The sequence below is a fragment of the Saccopteryx leptura genome, chromosome 2 (assembly GCF_036850995.1).
Source record: "Saccopteryx leptura isolate mSacLep1 chromosome 2, mSacLep1_pri_phased_curated, whole genome shotgun sequence".
Taxonomy (NCBI): domain Eukaryota; kingdom Metazoa; phylum Chordata; class Mammalia; order Chiroptera; family Emballonuridae; genus Saccopteryx; species Saccopteryx leptura.
Window position 1 is genome coordinate 344486360 of NC_089504.1, and position 15038 is coordinate 344501397.

Consider the following 15038-nt stretch of genomic DNA (forward strand, 5'->3'; position numbering starts at 1 on the left):
GAGACGAATGAGAGGGCTGGAAATAAGAAACTGAGGTTTCTACATATTAAATTTATTAGATATTAAGATGTTGAGAAGGCAGTTGGAGATATATAAGCCTGGAGTTCGTGGGGGACAATGGAGTTGGATCTGTGGGTTTTTTGCTGGGGGTGGTCATCAGCATGTAAATAATATTCAAAATCATGGGACTGTTACTGAATCACCTACCAAAATTCAGGTTCATGTACCTGATGTGCTTGTAGGCCAAAACGTTGAGGCATCAGTGCTTGGAGCTGGAGAAGGGTGTGTTCAATTTGACAAAAGCGAGAGGAACCTGACCTGTGGTGGCGCAGTGGATGGAGCATAGACCTGGAATGTTGAGGTCGCCGGTTCAGAACCCCGGGCTTGCCCAGTCAAGGCACATGTGGGAGTTGATGCTTCATGCTCCTCCTCCCTTCTCTCTCTCTCTCTCTCTCTCTCTCTCTCTCTTCTCTAAAATGAATAAATAATTTAAAAAAAAAGCGAGAGGATGGGAGAGCAAGATCCCTCAAATCTGTCTCTCCCCAAAAGCAAAAGAGTAGGGAGTTTTTATGTGGCAAAGGGAGTAAGGGAGGGGGAGTTTCAGGGCACTGAGAGAGAAGTCTGTGTTTCTTTAGTCACAGATAACTTTCTTTTTGAAGACATTCTTTCCTTCTGCTAAACAAACTCATAAATTCTTCTCCTGCCCCTGAAGTTATCTCCCCCTGCTTGACAAAGAGATACACCACATCAGCAACTTATTAGTACATTCCTGAGTACAAAGGAGTTGGGCAAGAAGAGTGGTTAACATTTAAACAAAGGCCTAATTAAGAATTAAATTATTTAATTCTAGCTTCCAAAAATATGAGGATTAAAATCACGAGGTGCTCGGCTACAGGACTGCTCGAGATCATTAGGAGTACGGACCTATGGAAGAGACGGTGGTCACGATCTGCCTTTCTCATCATCACGCCCCCCACCCCCCCACGGGCTACACATACACTCTCACACACAAGTGCAAGGAGAACAGGTCCTACGCCTCAGAGCTGTGTGTCACCTTGGCCCCGACCCTTTCCTATGGTCTTCCTGGGTGCTATAGGGACAGCAGACCATCTGGGCCAAAAGGACAGGGAGATAGGAGGGGTCAGGGTGGCTGAAACTTCCCCCAGGAGCGGAAGCAGCAGGGTGTCCGAAGGCCCAGAGCAGATCAGGAGGTAGGGGCAGGTCAGGGCACAGTGCCTCCTTCCCCCAAGGTCCCATACAAAGCCCCAGGCACCCCAGGCGGGTTCTCTCTATTCCCACGATCAGGCTCTCCGCAGCCATGCTCCTGGCCGCCCCCTCCCCCTCCCCTAGTCTCCCCCTCTGTACCACCCCTTCCAGGGCTCCCCTTCCCCCTTCCTCTGCCTGCATCCTCCTCACCTAGTTCCTCTCTATTCTCCACCCCTCCTCCAGCACCCAACCTGGGAGGAAGTTAGGAGACTGGTGTGGACAAAAAGGGGCCACATAGGAAGCCTGGCAAGCTAAACCTGCATGGCTGCCTTGTAAACTCAGACCTACAGCCACCGCACAGGACGATCTGCAATGAAAACTTTCTAACGAAAAGCAGTTCTTAGTAGGTAGCATGTCCTAGGGTGGTATTTCTCTCTCTCTCTCTCTATTTTTATTATTATTTTTTAAAAAAAACAACACGGCAAATTGTTGTTTTTTATATATATTTTATTTATTTATTATAGAGAGAGGAGAGAGAGAGAGAGAGAGAAAAGGGGGGAGGAGCAGGAAGCATCAACTCCCATATGTGCCTTGACCAGGCAAGCCCAGGGTTTTGAACTGGCGACCTCAGCGTTTCCAGGTTGACGCTTTATCCACTGCGCCACCACAGGTCAGGCTCTCTCTCTCTTATTTATTGATTTTAGTGAGAGATGGAGAAAGAGAGAGAGACAGGAACATAAAGTTGATCTTTTTTTTGTGTGTGTATTTTTCTGAAGTTGGAAATGGGGAGGCAGTCAGAGTCAGACAGATTCCCGCATGCGCCCGGCCAGGATCCACCCAGCATGCCCACCAGGGGGCAATGCTCTGCCCAATCTGGGCTGTTGCTCTGCTGCAACCAGAGCCATTCTAGCGCCTGAGGCAGAGGCCACAGAGCCATCCTCAGCTCCCGAGCCAACTTTGCTCCAATGGAGCCTTGGCTGCAGGAGGGAAGAGAGAGACAGAGAGGAAGGAGAGGGGGAGGGGTGGAGAAGCAGATGGGCGCTTCTCCTGTGTGCCCTGGCCGGGAATCGAACCCGGGACTCCCGCACGCCAGGCCGACACTCTACCACTGAGCCAACCGGCCAGGGCCCAAGCTGTTCTTTTATGTGCCCTGACTGGGGATTGAAGCAGCAACCTGTGAGCTTTGGGCCGATGCTCTAAGCTACCGAGTTATCTGGTCAGGGCTCCTTTGATTCTGATGTATAAAATGAGTGGTGAAACTGCCATTTTCTGGAGCACTTTCTCAATCCATATTTCTAGTATTGTAATTGTATTCTCATGTGGAAGCCAGATGTGTAAAGAATAAACAAGGCCAAATGAGTTAAAAGGAGACAGCCCCACTCACCCTCCTCTTTGCCCCCTGCCCTAGACAAAATTCAGTGGGAGAGATCCCCACAGGCGCAGAAGCTGCCTCTCACCAGGGGGTTTATTTTATTATTCTATTTTTATTGATTGATTTTAGAGAGAGAGGAAGGGAGAGACAGACAGATGGAAACATCAATCTGTTCCTGTATGTGTCCTGACTAGGGATCGAATCTGCGACCCAAGCTATCTGGACAGGGTGCCACCAGGAGGCTTAGCTGAGGCTCCAGGCCTGGCTGGTCTGCCCAGTGCACTGACCGCCTTCCTGAGGTCAGTGGAAGGAGCTGGAGTGGCAGGAGCCACTAAAAGCGCTGCAGGGAGCCAAAGCCAACGTGAGAAACATCCAAACCTGTAAGGATTTTTGTGGGTTTAAACCATTTATTTTATATGTATACATCAGAATCAAAGGGGAAGACATAAACCGGGTACATAAAATCTATAGGTAACAGATTAGGGAGGCAGGAGAAAGCAAAGCGGGGAAATCTGTGGGATTAGATGAAAAGGAAAACGGTAGAGACACATGTGTCTTTTACATTGGTGGTTATAGGATAGTTAACAATTAACACGATAACAATAACAATGAAGGATTTTGTGGTCCCTTGCTTTGGTCAGAGATTGTGTCCTGGAAAGATTACTTTTACATTTCAAAGACATGCTATTGAAGACGTTAAAGGTATGTTATTGTAGCTGGACAGGCTCAATTAAGGTGAGCATGGACCTTGGTTAGAGAAAAATACCGCCATAGACATGACTACCCACCAAGAGCTGCTTTTAGAAAGTTTTCATTTCAGACCAGCCTGCGCCGTTGCTTTAGGTCTCTGAGTCTGCAAGGCCGCGGTGCAGTCCTCCCCAGAGTTTGTCAAATTCAGCCTGCAGCCCTTTTTCCGTTCACACTACGATCCATGCTTTAGGGATTATACCCCTTTTACAGATAAGAAAAACTCAGAGAGGGTAAGGAACTCGCCTGAGGTTCCATGACTAGTGGTCCCATGACTAGTGGTCCCATGACAGACTTTCCTTCCATTCAAGTCTGCCTCACTCCTACTGCTGCGGATAAGAGGACTTGAGGCGTGCCCCTGGATAGCTTCCCCCTCCTTCTGGAAGGTTTCCAGGTAGGTATTACTCGGGCTAGGAAGGTTGTTCCAGCTCGCCCACGTGGTGCACCCCTCAGTACAGTGCAATCCTGCTTCATTCCCCAGAACCACACATCCTCGGGGGCGCAAGGAGAGAGAGGGAGATCACGGGGACCAGGCCTTTATTGCGGGGCGGCTGTTGGAGCACCGAACTCAGGAACCCCCAGTTCTCCGGCTCCGGCCTCCGTCTGGGTGCTGTCCGGACCCTCCGCGCGCTTGTCACTGAACATAAGGCGCCGCATAGCAGCGACGTAGCTGCAGCCGCTGGGGTCGGCGAGGCGCAGGCGCACGAAGGGCAGGATGCGCTCGGAGCTGAAGTAGCGCAGGGCTGGCTGCGGGGCGCGCAGCGCGGCGAGGAAGACCTGCGGGGGACGGAGGCGGAGCGCTCGCCGGGGATGGCTGCAAGGACTCGAGTGCCGCCCCCGCTCCCGGAGCCCGGCCCGGCACCCACCTCTGTCACCTCCTCTGGGTCCTGCGCCGTCTCTCGGAAGACCTGCTCCAAGTGGCGCTGGTACTGGTCGAAGAGGTCTCGGGTTTGGGCGTCTGCTGCGTCCAGCGCCGCGCCGAGGCCGTCCTGGACCTTCTCCTGGAAGGCGGTGCGCACCGGGCCGCACTCGATGAGGCTCACACTGGCGGCCCAGAGCAGCGAGTGGGCGTGGGGGCCAGTGAGATCCGGGCTCGGCCGGACCCACCACGCCGCGCCCACAGCCAGGGTGGGGAGGGGTCTGCGCACCGCAGGTGACGGACGCTTAGGCTTGAAAAGTGGTTCTCTGCCGGAAAAGCGCTCCCACATCCATCTCAGGGTGTGAGAGCGACTCTGGCGTCAGAATTCCAACTCGGCTGGGTCATTGTGTGACCTCTGGGCAGTCAGCTAACTTCTCTGGGCCTGAACTTCCCAATAATAAAAAGACACCTCACCAGCTAGGTCCCGCCTGTGTCGTGGGCCCAGCACAGTGCCTGGCACACAACTATTATGGGCTGCAGTCGGTAGGGCCCGGGGAGAACGCTTGGGAGCAGCTCCAACGAGACGGGTATGGGGGGGGGGTCCCAAAGTCAGGGTTCAGAAGGTCCAGGGGCAGGGAGGTGACTCACTGGATCCCGAAAGGCGGCAGCAGAACCGCCAGACTCTCACATAAACCTTCGATCGCGAACTTGCTGGCACAGTAAACGGCATTGAAGGGCAGCCCTTTGAGGGGAGAGGTGGCCGCTGAGACGCTTGGGGAAACACATCCGCGGAAAGCCCCCTGCGAAGCTGGGTTCTGATCTCCCCCAACCCAGCCCCCTTCCGCTCACCCATTAAGCCTCCCATGCTTCCAGTCACCAATATTCGTCCTGAGCGGCGGCGCTTCATGTCCGGCAGGAAGCACTGAAGCATCTGCAGGGTCCCGACCAAGTTCACGTCTAGCACAGAGCCCACTGCTTCCGCCGAGTGCAGCTCGAACGGCCCGTGCAGGCCGCGGCCCGCGTTGCACACTGCGGGAAGAGGTCTGACCCCATGTGCTTCGCACACCGCCCTCCGCCCCAGCTGGTTCCCTGACCCTGGGGACACCTTGGTTTGGACACAGGGCCGGAAGGCTCTTCACATGTGTTTTGGGGAGGCTCACCCAACACATCCACGTGGCCTTCGGTCACCCGTGCCTTGGCTGCAGCCACAGAATTTGCGTCCTGCACATCCAGCTGCAGCGTCTCCAGGGAGCCAGGAGAGCACCCTTGGGACCTGGCTGCCTCCCACAGTGGGCCCTGTGTGCTCAGGTCCCGAAACGTGGCGTACACTGGAGGTTGGGGGAGAAGATGAGGGTCTGAATGTCCTGCTTAACTTATCTAGGTCCCCTTGGACAAGGGCTGCTCCCTTCTCTCCATCCCAGTCCCCTCAATACCTTTGAAGCTCTGGGATGGGTCTGATGCCAAGCGCAGAGCCAGGTGCAGGCCAATGCCCGAGGAGCAGCCAGTGATGAGCACCACAGTGCGGTCCATGGAGAGAGGGTGTGGGAGAGGCTCTGGGCTGCTAGGCTCTAGTCGCTGGACTAGATATCACCTACTTCACCCCGCCCCTGCTGCAGAGATTCCCACCCCTTGTTGTGTCTTAAGCGCCACCACCTCAAGGCTGAGCCCTCCAGAGGCCCCTGAGCGCTCTCTCCAATCTGCTCTAGAACAAGGCAAAAATGAGGCCCCTGCTTGGAACACCCTCCTTTAGATACTGGTCAGAGGTAGGGTGAAGCTTTGCAATGAGGAGGTGTGGGCTCCCATGTGGGTGCTGAGTGCCCTGGGCAGATCCATGCTCTATCCCACAGGGATAATTATAGTTTCCAAAGTTTGCTGCTGAGGGTGTGAAAGTGTTAGGTTCAGGTCCAGGGCCCCTTACTAAAGGCCTCAACTAGCCAGGTTGAACTTTAGGTGACCTGGCACTGGGGCAGTTTCCAGAAGTCTCCACCTAAGCAATCCTGATTGAAGTCTCACCTCCTCCGACCCTCACTCTTGGACATCCTGCCAGTTAGTCACCTCTCCATCACTTATCTGAATATTCTGTTACTTAGTAAGCACCACCACCCCTCTCTCATTGTTTAACCACCACAGGTAACAGAAGTTTCCCCCTGTGGCGAGAAATACTGTACAGCCAAACTCAGTCCTATGGATTTTCAACCTTTTTTTTTTCATGGCACAAACACACACTAATTACTAAGGTCAGTGCCCCTGACTAAATACAACCATTTTCACCTCATGGCACAAATAAATTAGTTACTAAGGGAGAAGAGGTCAGGGCCCCTTTTTCTTTAGTAATTAGTTTATGAGTGCGTGAGAAACAAAAGTTGAAAATCACTGCCCCCTCGTGGCTGACGCCACCAGGGTCTCAGCCCATCGGTTTGCAGATGCATAAATAAATTTCTTATAAAACTCAGCAGCCTTGTGCGTCCCTTCTTTGGCAGCCTAACAGAAAGGAAATGCTTTGGGAAGGCATTCTCAGTTCAAAGGTCAGGGGTCAGTATTAAGAATGGAGACTAAGGCCCTGGCCGGTTGGCTCAGCGGTAGAGCGTCGGCCTAGCATGCGGAGGACCCGGGTTCGATTCCCGGCCAGGGCACACAGGAGAAGCGCCCATTTGCTTCTCCACCCCTCCGCTGAGCCTTCCTCTCTGTCTCTCTCTTCCCCTCCCGCAGCCAAGGCTCCATTGGAGCAAAGATGGCCCGGGCGCTGGGGATGGCTCCTTGGCCTCTGCCTCAGGCGCTAGAGTGGCTCTGGTCGCAACATGGCGACGCCCAGGATGGGCAGAGCATCGCCCCCTGGTGGGCAGAGCATCGCCCCCTGGTGGGCGTGCCGGGTGGATCCCGGTCGGGCGCATGCGGGAGTCTATCTGACTGTCTCTCCCTGTTTCCAGCTTCAGAAAAATGCAAAAAAAAAAAAAAAAAAAAAAAAAGAATGGAGACTAAGGCAAGGGGGCAGGGAGAACCGGCCTCACAGCAGTGTCCACGCAATAACCCTGAGTCCTCCCGGTACTGCAGCAGCAACACTGACACAGGCCCAGGTGATTCATCAGTTTATTAAGTTGTACTGAACAGTACTTTGATCCCAAATTTCAGCTCACTTCCCTCCACGTCTCCTACCCCTGATCCAACTGGCAGGTCTTGAGTTCCTCTGCTCCAGGCCCCGGGAACCTGCCCCGGCCTGAGGCTTGGGGCGAACGTGGCCCAGGGGTGGTTACTCTGTCACAAGGAGCCAGCCAGCCACCGGGGATAATATCTGATGAAGAGTTTTTTGGCCAGGTCCACAGTGTCACCTTGGGGCTGGTTAGGATACCTGCGTGTGCCCAGGACAAAGGTCTGCTCCAGCTGGAAGACGTCCTCCTCAAACTGGTGCTGTGGGAAGGGGACGCCCTGGGCCAGGCTCTCAGTCAGCATCTCCAGGAAGAGGCGCCAGCGGGGGGTGTAGTAGTCGGCCACTAGTCCGGCCAGCTGCTTGTTAGCGTAGTCTAGAATGTTGCCCTCTGGCCCCCAAAGGGTCAGCTGGTAGCGGCTGTTCAGTTCATAGAGATGGGCCTCGGCCTCACTGACCGCTGCCTCCCGGGCCTGCTCCAGCCAGCTGCCCAGCAGGAAGTGGCTGTCGCTAGCCAGTAGGCTGTCCAGTGAGGGCAGAAGCTCGTAGGCCAGGACGCCTGCCGCCCTCAACAGGGGAACCAGCTCTTTGTTCAGGTAGGCAGTCCTCACCTCCTCGTAGTACAAGCTGACCAGCTCCTGAACCGCCTGGCGAGTGATGTCCACCAGGTCGTAGCGGAAGGCCGGGCTGGAGGCCAGGGTGGGGGCGGCTGTCAGCAGCAGCCGCCAGGCCTCAAACACATCTGATCGGTTGTACCAGACGGTGGTAGCCATCTTTAGGGATGGCCGCCTGACCAGTGGGCTGCGATTGTGGCCACTGCACGCCTCGCCCGAGCAGTTGTAGACACTCCTGAGAAGCAGCCGCCACGCTGCTTCTGCGTCCCCGTGGGAGACCCCATACCGCCGGGCTGCAAAGCGGGTCACCCAGTCCCCCAAATCTGCCACTGGGTCCTTCCGCCAGCCCAGCTCGGCCATGAGGGCATAGACCACTTCGTTCTGGCCAATGCCTTCAGGGGCCATGCCCGTGCCTACCAGGGTGGAATTGGGGAAGAGGCGGGCAGCCACGGGGCCTCGGTTCACGGCCTCCAGCGCCCCAAACAGGCCATGGCTGCCCCCAAAGTTATGCAGCATGCACCAGATGAAGGGCTGGCCCTGGAAGGAGGCTGTGTGGACGTACACGGGCTGGCTCTCAGCAAACAGGTCCAGAACCAGGAGGCGGCCAGGGGGCACCGCCCTGAGCACAGCCCCCACCTGGGCAGGGCCCCAGAACTGGGGCTGGTGCTGGAAGAGCCAGCCTTGCAGGAGCCATATGGCAGCAGGGTCCACTGCGGTTGGAGGTGGGAGGGACAGAGAAGAGGGGTGATGAGAAGAGAGGGAGTCAGGGGAACATTCACCCCATTCTACAAATGAGGAAAGAGGTCCAGAAAAGTAAAATGACTACCACAGGACACCTCCTTCCCCTGCACCCCAACCAACGGGACATCTCATCGAACACACCCTTCCCCTCTCCTCCTCCCCACCCGGGAGCTCCAGAGCATGTGACCAAGCCTCATGGAACATCAGAATCACCCAGAGGGTCACTAAAGGCACAGTCATGGACTCCAGCCCCGGTTGCTCTGACTCAGGAGGAGGGGGAGGGGAGGGGAGGGAAGGAGACTGAATTGGCAGTCCTGCCAGGCTCTGGGCTGGAACAGACCCGGAGCGGAGCTGCTCCAGGAGCCCTGAGCCAGCTGGTGCGCCTCCCAGCGGACACAGCGGCTGCCCCACCAAGCCACCCCTGCCCTGGCTCCTCGCCACCCTCCCTGTAGGTCTCAGGAAGGAGTACCAGGAAGGGCACCTGCCAGTTTGGGGCACATTCCCTAAGTTCTGGCCTGTGTTACATAGCAAATAAGGTAGAGACTAAAAACAAAAACAAAAATGAGGTGGGAAAAGGTTTACAGATGTAACACAAACTGTAAAATAATAACTGAATAAGAATACAAGAACTAACTGTGTTTACATACTCAAAACTGTAAACCTACTTTTGTTCACCCCTGTGCCTTCCATAGCCAGCACTTAATGACACTTACTCTGGGTCAGGCATCATCTTACTTAGGAGGGAGTCCCATTTTACAGATAAAGCAACTGAGGCACTGGGTGGGGGGAGGTAACTTGTTGCAAGTCACAGACGCAGGAAGTGGCGTGCCAGAATTTGAGCAGGTCATCTGGTTCCAGATCTCATCTCTCCACCAGTGAGATTAAATGACATAATGTACGTGTACAAGAGTTTACTAACCCGTCAAGTGCTGTGCGTCACAATCAGGTGTTATTATTCCAGTCCCTTCCCCCAGCCCTACCTCCTTGAGGGCCCAGGGCTTCCCCCACCGCCTCCCCCGGCACAAACCTGAGATCATGGCCTGGTAGACAGCAGCAGTGGCTGCGGTGAGGTAGGAGGGCTCTGAGGATGGGGGCTGCATCTCATTGAACGTGTCAGCTCCGTAGATGTGATCTGTGCCAAACTCTTTGGTCAGCTCCCGCAGGAAGAGGCTCCCCACAGTAGGGAATAGGGGGTCTTCCGGAGCCAGAAGGAAGGAGCAGGAGTAGGAGCAGTTGAAGTGTCCCCAGCTGCCCAGCTGGGTGACATTGACCTGAGGGAACACCCTAGTTGGGGGTGGGAACAGTCCAGACAGTCACTGGAGGCTGACATAGTCTTCTCTGCCAGCCTCATTATCGGCAACTCCTGCAACTCACCCTGGCCTCCCACGCCTCCGCGCTTCTGCACACACTGCCCCGTGCCCGGAGTCCTTCCTTCTCCCTCCCTGCTTATCCAGCTGGTTACTCCTCCACATCTTTCAAGTTCTCCTAGTCTGGAAAGCTTTTGCTGTCTTTCCTCTCCCACTGGCGGAGACGAAGTGACCCTGACCAAGAAGATAGGCCCCCCTGCCAGCCTATCTCTCAGCAGGGGCAGGAACTCAGGGCACTTTTGTCGCTGCCCCCGCCCAGGGCCCAGCACAGAGCCCGGCCTGGCACTGCAGACAGCCTGACAAGTGTTCACTGAACGTATGCATGAGGCTTCTGCCACCCAGCTGGAGAGACGAAGGGTGGCCAGCGAGGCCGGCAGCGTGCACGAAGTACCGGGAAGGGATGGAAACCAGGTGCTTCTGGGCATGAAGGAGGTGGTGACCGACGCTGGGGTCCCAGCAAGGCTTCCTGAAGGAGGGGAGGTCTCAGCTGGGCCCGGAAGAATTTTCCCAGCACCAAGGAGCAGGAATGACGGAGACCAGTGCACCCCTACTACCAGTCATAAGAGCTGCCCTTTGCTAAGACTCTGTGCCAAGCCATGTATATTTTACAAGTGAGGCAACCGAGGCACACAGCAGTCACACAATCTGTCCAAGGTCACATGGCTCGTGAGTAGCGGAGCCAGGAATCAAGCCAAGGCCTATGTTCAGAACTACAGTTTCTCTTTAAATCGTGTCTTGCACAGGAAAATAACTTCTGTTTCTGGGCTAAGTAGGAAGCGAGGGCAGGGAGAACCTCACCTGGTTAGAGCCTTGGGGACATGCCCCGCGAATGCAGGCAGCACGGGGGTCATGCCGAAAGAGCGCATTCGGTCCAGAATCCGATGCTGGAAAGAATGGGAGGGGGGCTGGTGAGCATGGCCCAGACGGGAGGCCCTCCCTCCCCCAGGGCCCGGAGTCCCAGGGTCCGGTGAACAGCCCTGAGGCTGCCCAATACCACCCTCCCTAGCCAAGTTACTGTCCGGCACCCACTCTGCCCCTTTCCTTCCCCATTATCTCACCTGCAGGTAAAGCTGCTTGAGGTGCCAGGAGTGGGGCAGGGGGCCACCCCAGGTGTGCAGGTTGCCCATGCGCCCCCAGGCCAGGAAGGCAGGACCAGTGAAGTACTCATCGATCTCTGACTGGGTCAGGCCCAAGGCCAGGTACACCTGAGCAGGAAGGCAATTCCCATGCACATGAATACATGCATCTCCATTTATTGATCCATTGAACAAACATTTACTCTTCTCTGTGCTATGTTACTAAGACAACATGCAACCTTGCCTGCAAGGAGCCCACAGTCCAGTAGAAACATCTGCGAACAGGTGAGTTTTCACCCTTGTCATGCAGGTGAGGTGAGGCGCAATGGGGCTCTCTCCCAAATGAGAAAGGAGGCTTAGAAGGCTTCCTGGAGTAAGGCTGGCTAGAGTGATGGGTGAGAACAGCTCTGTGCGGAGCCTAAGCAGCCCCAGATGCAGCCAGAGCCCTCGGGGCCCAGGGATGGAAGGTCCCAGGCCCCGCAGAGACTGAAGGCCACGGGGCACTCCTGAGTGTTAGAGGGCGCTCTTGACCAGATTAGCATTTCCAAAGGGCACTCTGGCTAGCAGAACTCGGAAAGCCAGGAATCCTGTTCAGAGGCTCTTGCTGGGGGTCCAGGGCACGAGAGCCTGAACTACGGTTCTGACTAAGGATGGCGAGGATAAGGCAGATCAAGGAACTGCTAATGAGAGAGAATCTGTAGAAGCAACTGGCTGACCAGATTGGGGTGGGGTAGGGGTGAGAGATGGAAGCCCCGACTTCCTAGTGTTTACAGCGGGGTGGGGTGGGGGGTGGGGTCCAGCTCTAGGTAAGCATTCCTATATGTCTCAGCAGTGGAAGCCTAAGTTTCCAGGGAGCTGGAGCTATCATGCATAACACTAACACTTCTGGAGCTCTTATTCTCCGTGTGCCTGACACTGTGCTGATGTGGAGATTGAGTGGGGGCTGGGGACACCCGGGGTGGCCCTTGTGGTGGGCACGTACCCGCTGCCAGATGGCCTCCTGGCCGCTCCACGCCAGCGCCAGGTTGATGCCATTCAGCGCCATCCAGTCAATCTCCTGTTCCCAGCGGGCCCAGTCCCACCACACGAAGGAGTAGCTTTGCGTGCACACATTCTGGTAATAGCGGTACCTGCGGGCAGGGCCATGAGCTGGGCTGTGTCCCTCAGAGCAAAAAGGATGTCCCTTACCCCAGATGTGCATCATCCTGGAAGAGCTCAGAGGACGCCTGACTCCAGATCCAGCCCAGAGGGGAATGGCTCCAAATGTGGCCCCTTTACGGCTTCACTTGGGGATTCACCCCAGGTAGAGCAAAGACTCAGGCCCTGAGCTTCTGAGGTGCCCACACACCTGCCCCCAGCACTCCCCCGGGGCCCTTGAGCCCCACAGATATTTGAGAGAGCGTATTCCATTTAACTCTCCTAGAGCCCTTACTCTGCAGAGATTACGTGCTCTCTGGCAGCGTTGGTCCCTGCCTCGGAAGGAGGAACACATCACCTCTATGCAGCTAGGCAAGTGCTAGAACAGAGGCCTGTGAGAGGAATGGGTGTCAGGCCTCAGTGAGCACCTTTGAAGAGAGGGTGGGGAAGGAAAGAAATAGCATTTACTGATCAATTTTGCAAATCCTACTCCTATCACCATGCAAATCCTCACAACCAACACTGCATGGTCGATGCCATTATTTTCATTTTTCAGATGAACCAACCAAGGCTTGGAGAGGCTAAGTGACTTGGAGAGGGAAAGTGACTTGCTCAAGGACACACGGCTTTTAGAGGCTGAGAATAGAGTGAAGAAGTGAAATGGTCACTGTAGTCAAACTGCTAAATTACTAAAATCACAAAGGTTGACGCATAGAAAAAATTATTCTATTCTTGTTTTAACTAGTCTGGGAACTTAGACCTTGATCTTTCCAGTCCTGGTCAATGTCTGGATATACAGCAAACCTCCAGATAACCTCCCCTGCCTCCTCCGATTGAGTCCAGGTAACCTTTTGATTACCTCTTTGAAGGGCTAAGGAAAAAATGGTCATATCCTGCCCACAGGATTACCATTTGGGACCATTCCAGAGGTTAAGAATGCAAGATGACTGTTCTCAAGAATGTACCTCTTATGTCCAGGGCCATGCCACCGTGAACGCACGGGATCTCGTGATTTCAGAAGAACGTAGCTTTTATTATAAGAACTCTTAGCTTTTCTTTCTTCTTGGAAACACTCTGGGTTTTGCCTAGTTGTGTTTCCGGTTTAAAAACCCTAAGACCCTTGTATATTCATTTATTTATTTTTTGGTGACAGAGACAGTCAGATAGAGGGACAGGTAGGGACAGACAGGATGGGAGAGAGATGAGAAGCATCAAGTCTTCATTGCAGCACCTTAGTTGTTCATTGACTGCTTTCTCATATGTGCCTTGACGGGGGACTACAGCAGAGCGATTGACCCCTTGCTCAAGCCAGCGACCTTGGGCTTTAAGCCAGCAACCTTTGGGCTCAAGCCAGCAACCATGGGGTCATGTCTATGATCCCACGCTCAAGCCAGCGAGCCCGCACTCAAGCCGGATGAGCCCGCCCTCAAACCCGTGACCTTGGGGTTTTGAACCTGGATCCTAAGCATCCCAGTCCGACGCTCTATCCACTGCGCCAGGCTAAATGTTTTTATCATTTATTTCTAGCCAAAGCTCCTAGATTCTTTTCCAGTTAGTTGGATTAGGAAGGGCTAGGATCTGAAGCTAGAGCTGTGCAACCTTAAGGCTGGTAGGAACCAGCCTAGCGCTGGGGTGCGGCGGTGCGCGCGGGGGCTGGAGGCAACTACAGGGGAGCCGACGGGCGGGTCCCGCCGGTACCTGTTGGGCGTGGCCTCGGTCAGCTCCTCCGGCACGGCGGGTAGCGGCTGCGGCAGGTGCAGCTGAGAGCCTGACCAGGCCACGTGGCAGCCGCAGAAGTCGCGCAGGTAGCGGTGCACCCCTGCGGCAGCGGCCACGCCGGTGGAGCCGAGCACCCGCACCTGCGCCCCGGCGCCGCCGCCGCTCAGGCGGTAGGTGTCCAGGCCGGACTCGGCCGCCAGGGCGCGCTCCACTGACACTGAGAAGGCGGCCGCTGGCCCGGGCCCCAGCAGCCGGGCCAGCAGCGCCCGCACGGCCTCCGCCTCCTGGGCCTCGTCCCTGGCCGAGGCCCCCGCCACCACCAGGAACAGGAACCCCAGAGCCGCGGCCATAGCCACCACCGCCGCCTCCGTGGTCCTACAGTCTCAACCTGGTGGTGGCCCCGCCGGAAACCAATTCGGGACTCCCCTAGGGGGCGGGAAGGCCTGGGTCCAATCAGCTGCGTGTCTTGGGTCACATGGAACCGAAGGCAAAGCACCCGCCTGCAGAGAGACTTGTTTCCGGGTCCCAGGCAGCTGTCTGAGGGTGTCTACTGACTGCACGTGGTGCGGGAGCGCGTGACCCCAGTATCATCAGAAGTCCAGGGCCGGTTGTCACCCGCTATCCTGTGCGGGAGCGCGTGACCCCCGTATCATCAGAAGTCCAGGGCCGGCTGTCACCCGCTATCCTTCACAAGCATCTTCAGATACAACACGCTTTCATACGCGAGTCACTTTCCTTTCATTCACCCAACCATCCAATAAATATTTATTTGGAGTTTATTTTGTACCAGGCACTGCCACTCCTCTCTGGGGGAGACCGAGAAACCATATACTTCTGTAAAGGTTTGCATTAGAGTTGTGATGCTGTGAAGAAATACAAGAGCATCCGGCCTAAGGTTTTCTCCCCCCCCCCCAAGGGGACCCACACTTTTTATTTATTTATTTATTTATTTTGGTATTTTTCTGAAGCTAGAAACCGGGAGAGACAGTCAGACAGACTCCAGCGTGCGCCCGACCGGGATCCACCCGGCACGCCCACCAGGGGGCGATGCTCTGCCC

The 15038-nt window shown here is 55.4% G+C and overlaps 2 protein-coding genes across 3 annotated transcripts; both read right to left on the reverse strand.

Moving 5' to 3' along the window:
• Nucleotides 1-2815: 2815 nt before the first annotated feature.
• Nucleotides 2816-5753, reverse strand: HSD17B1 (hydroxysteroid 17-beta dehydrogenase 1). Of its 2 annotated transcripts, XM_066364128.1 has the most exons (6): nt 5618-5753; nt 5345-5512; nt 5034-5213; nt 4833-4926; nt 4192-4369; nt 2816-4102 (listed from the first exon to the last, which is right to left on the reverse strand). In XM_066364128.1, exons 1-6 carry the CDS (start codon nt 5712-5714, stop codon nt 3863-3865), a joined length of 957 nt encoding a protein of 318 aa, XP_066220225.1. In that variant the 5' UTR covers nt 5715-5753; the 3' UTR covers nt 2816-3862. The 2 variants fall into 2 exon arrangements, with proteins under 2 accessions (XP_066220225.1, XP_066220224.1); XM_066364127.1 differs by having other exon boundaries at nt 2816-4369.
• Nucleotides 5754-7371: 1618 nt separating this feature from the next.
• On the reverse strand, nt 7372-14416 carry NAGLU (N-acetyl-alpha-glucosaminidase). The gene is made up of 6 exons (XM_066364126.1): nt 13960-14416; nt 12107-12254; nt 11107-11253; nt 10847-10932; nt 9709-9965; nt 7372-8650 (listed from the first exon to the last, which is right to left on the reverse strand). Exons 1-6 carry the CDS (start codon nt 14328-14330, stop codon nt 7440-7442), a joined length of 2220 nt encoding a protein of 739 aa, XP_066220223.1. The 5' UTR covers nt 14331-14416; the 3' UTR covers nt 7372-7439.
• Between the last annotated feature and the right edge of the window lie 622 nt (nt 14417-15038).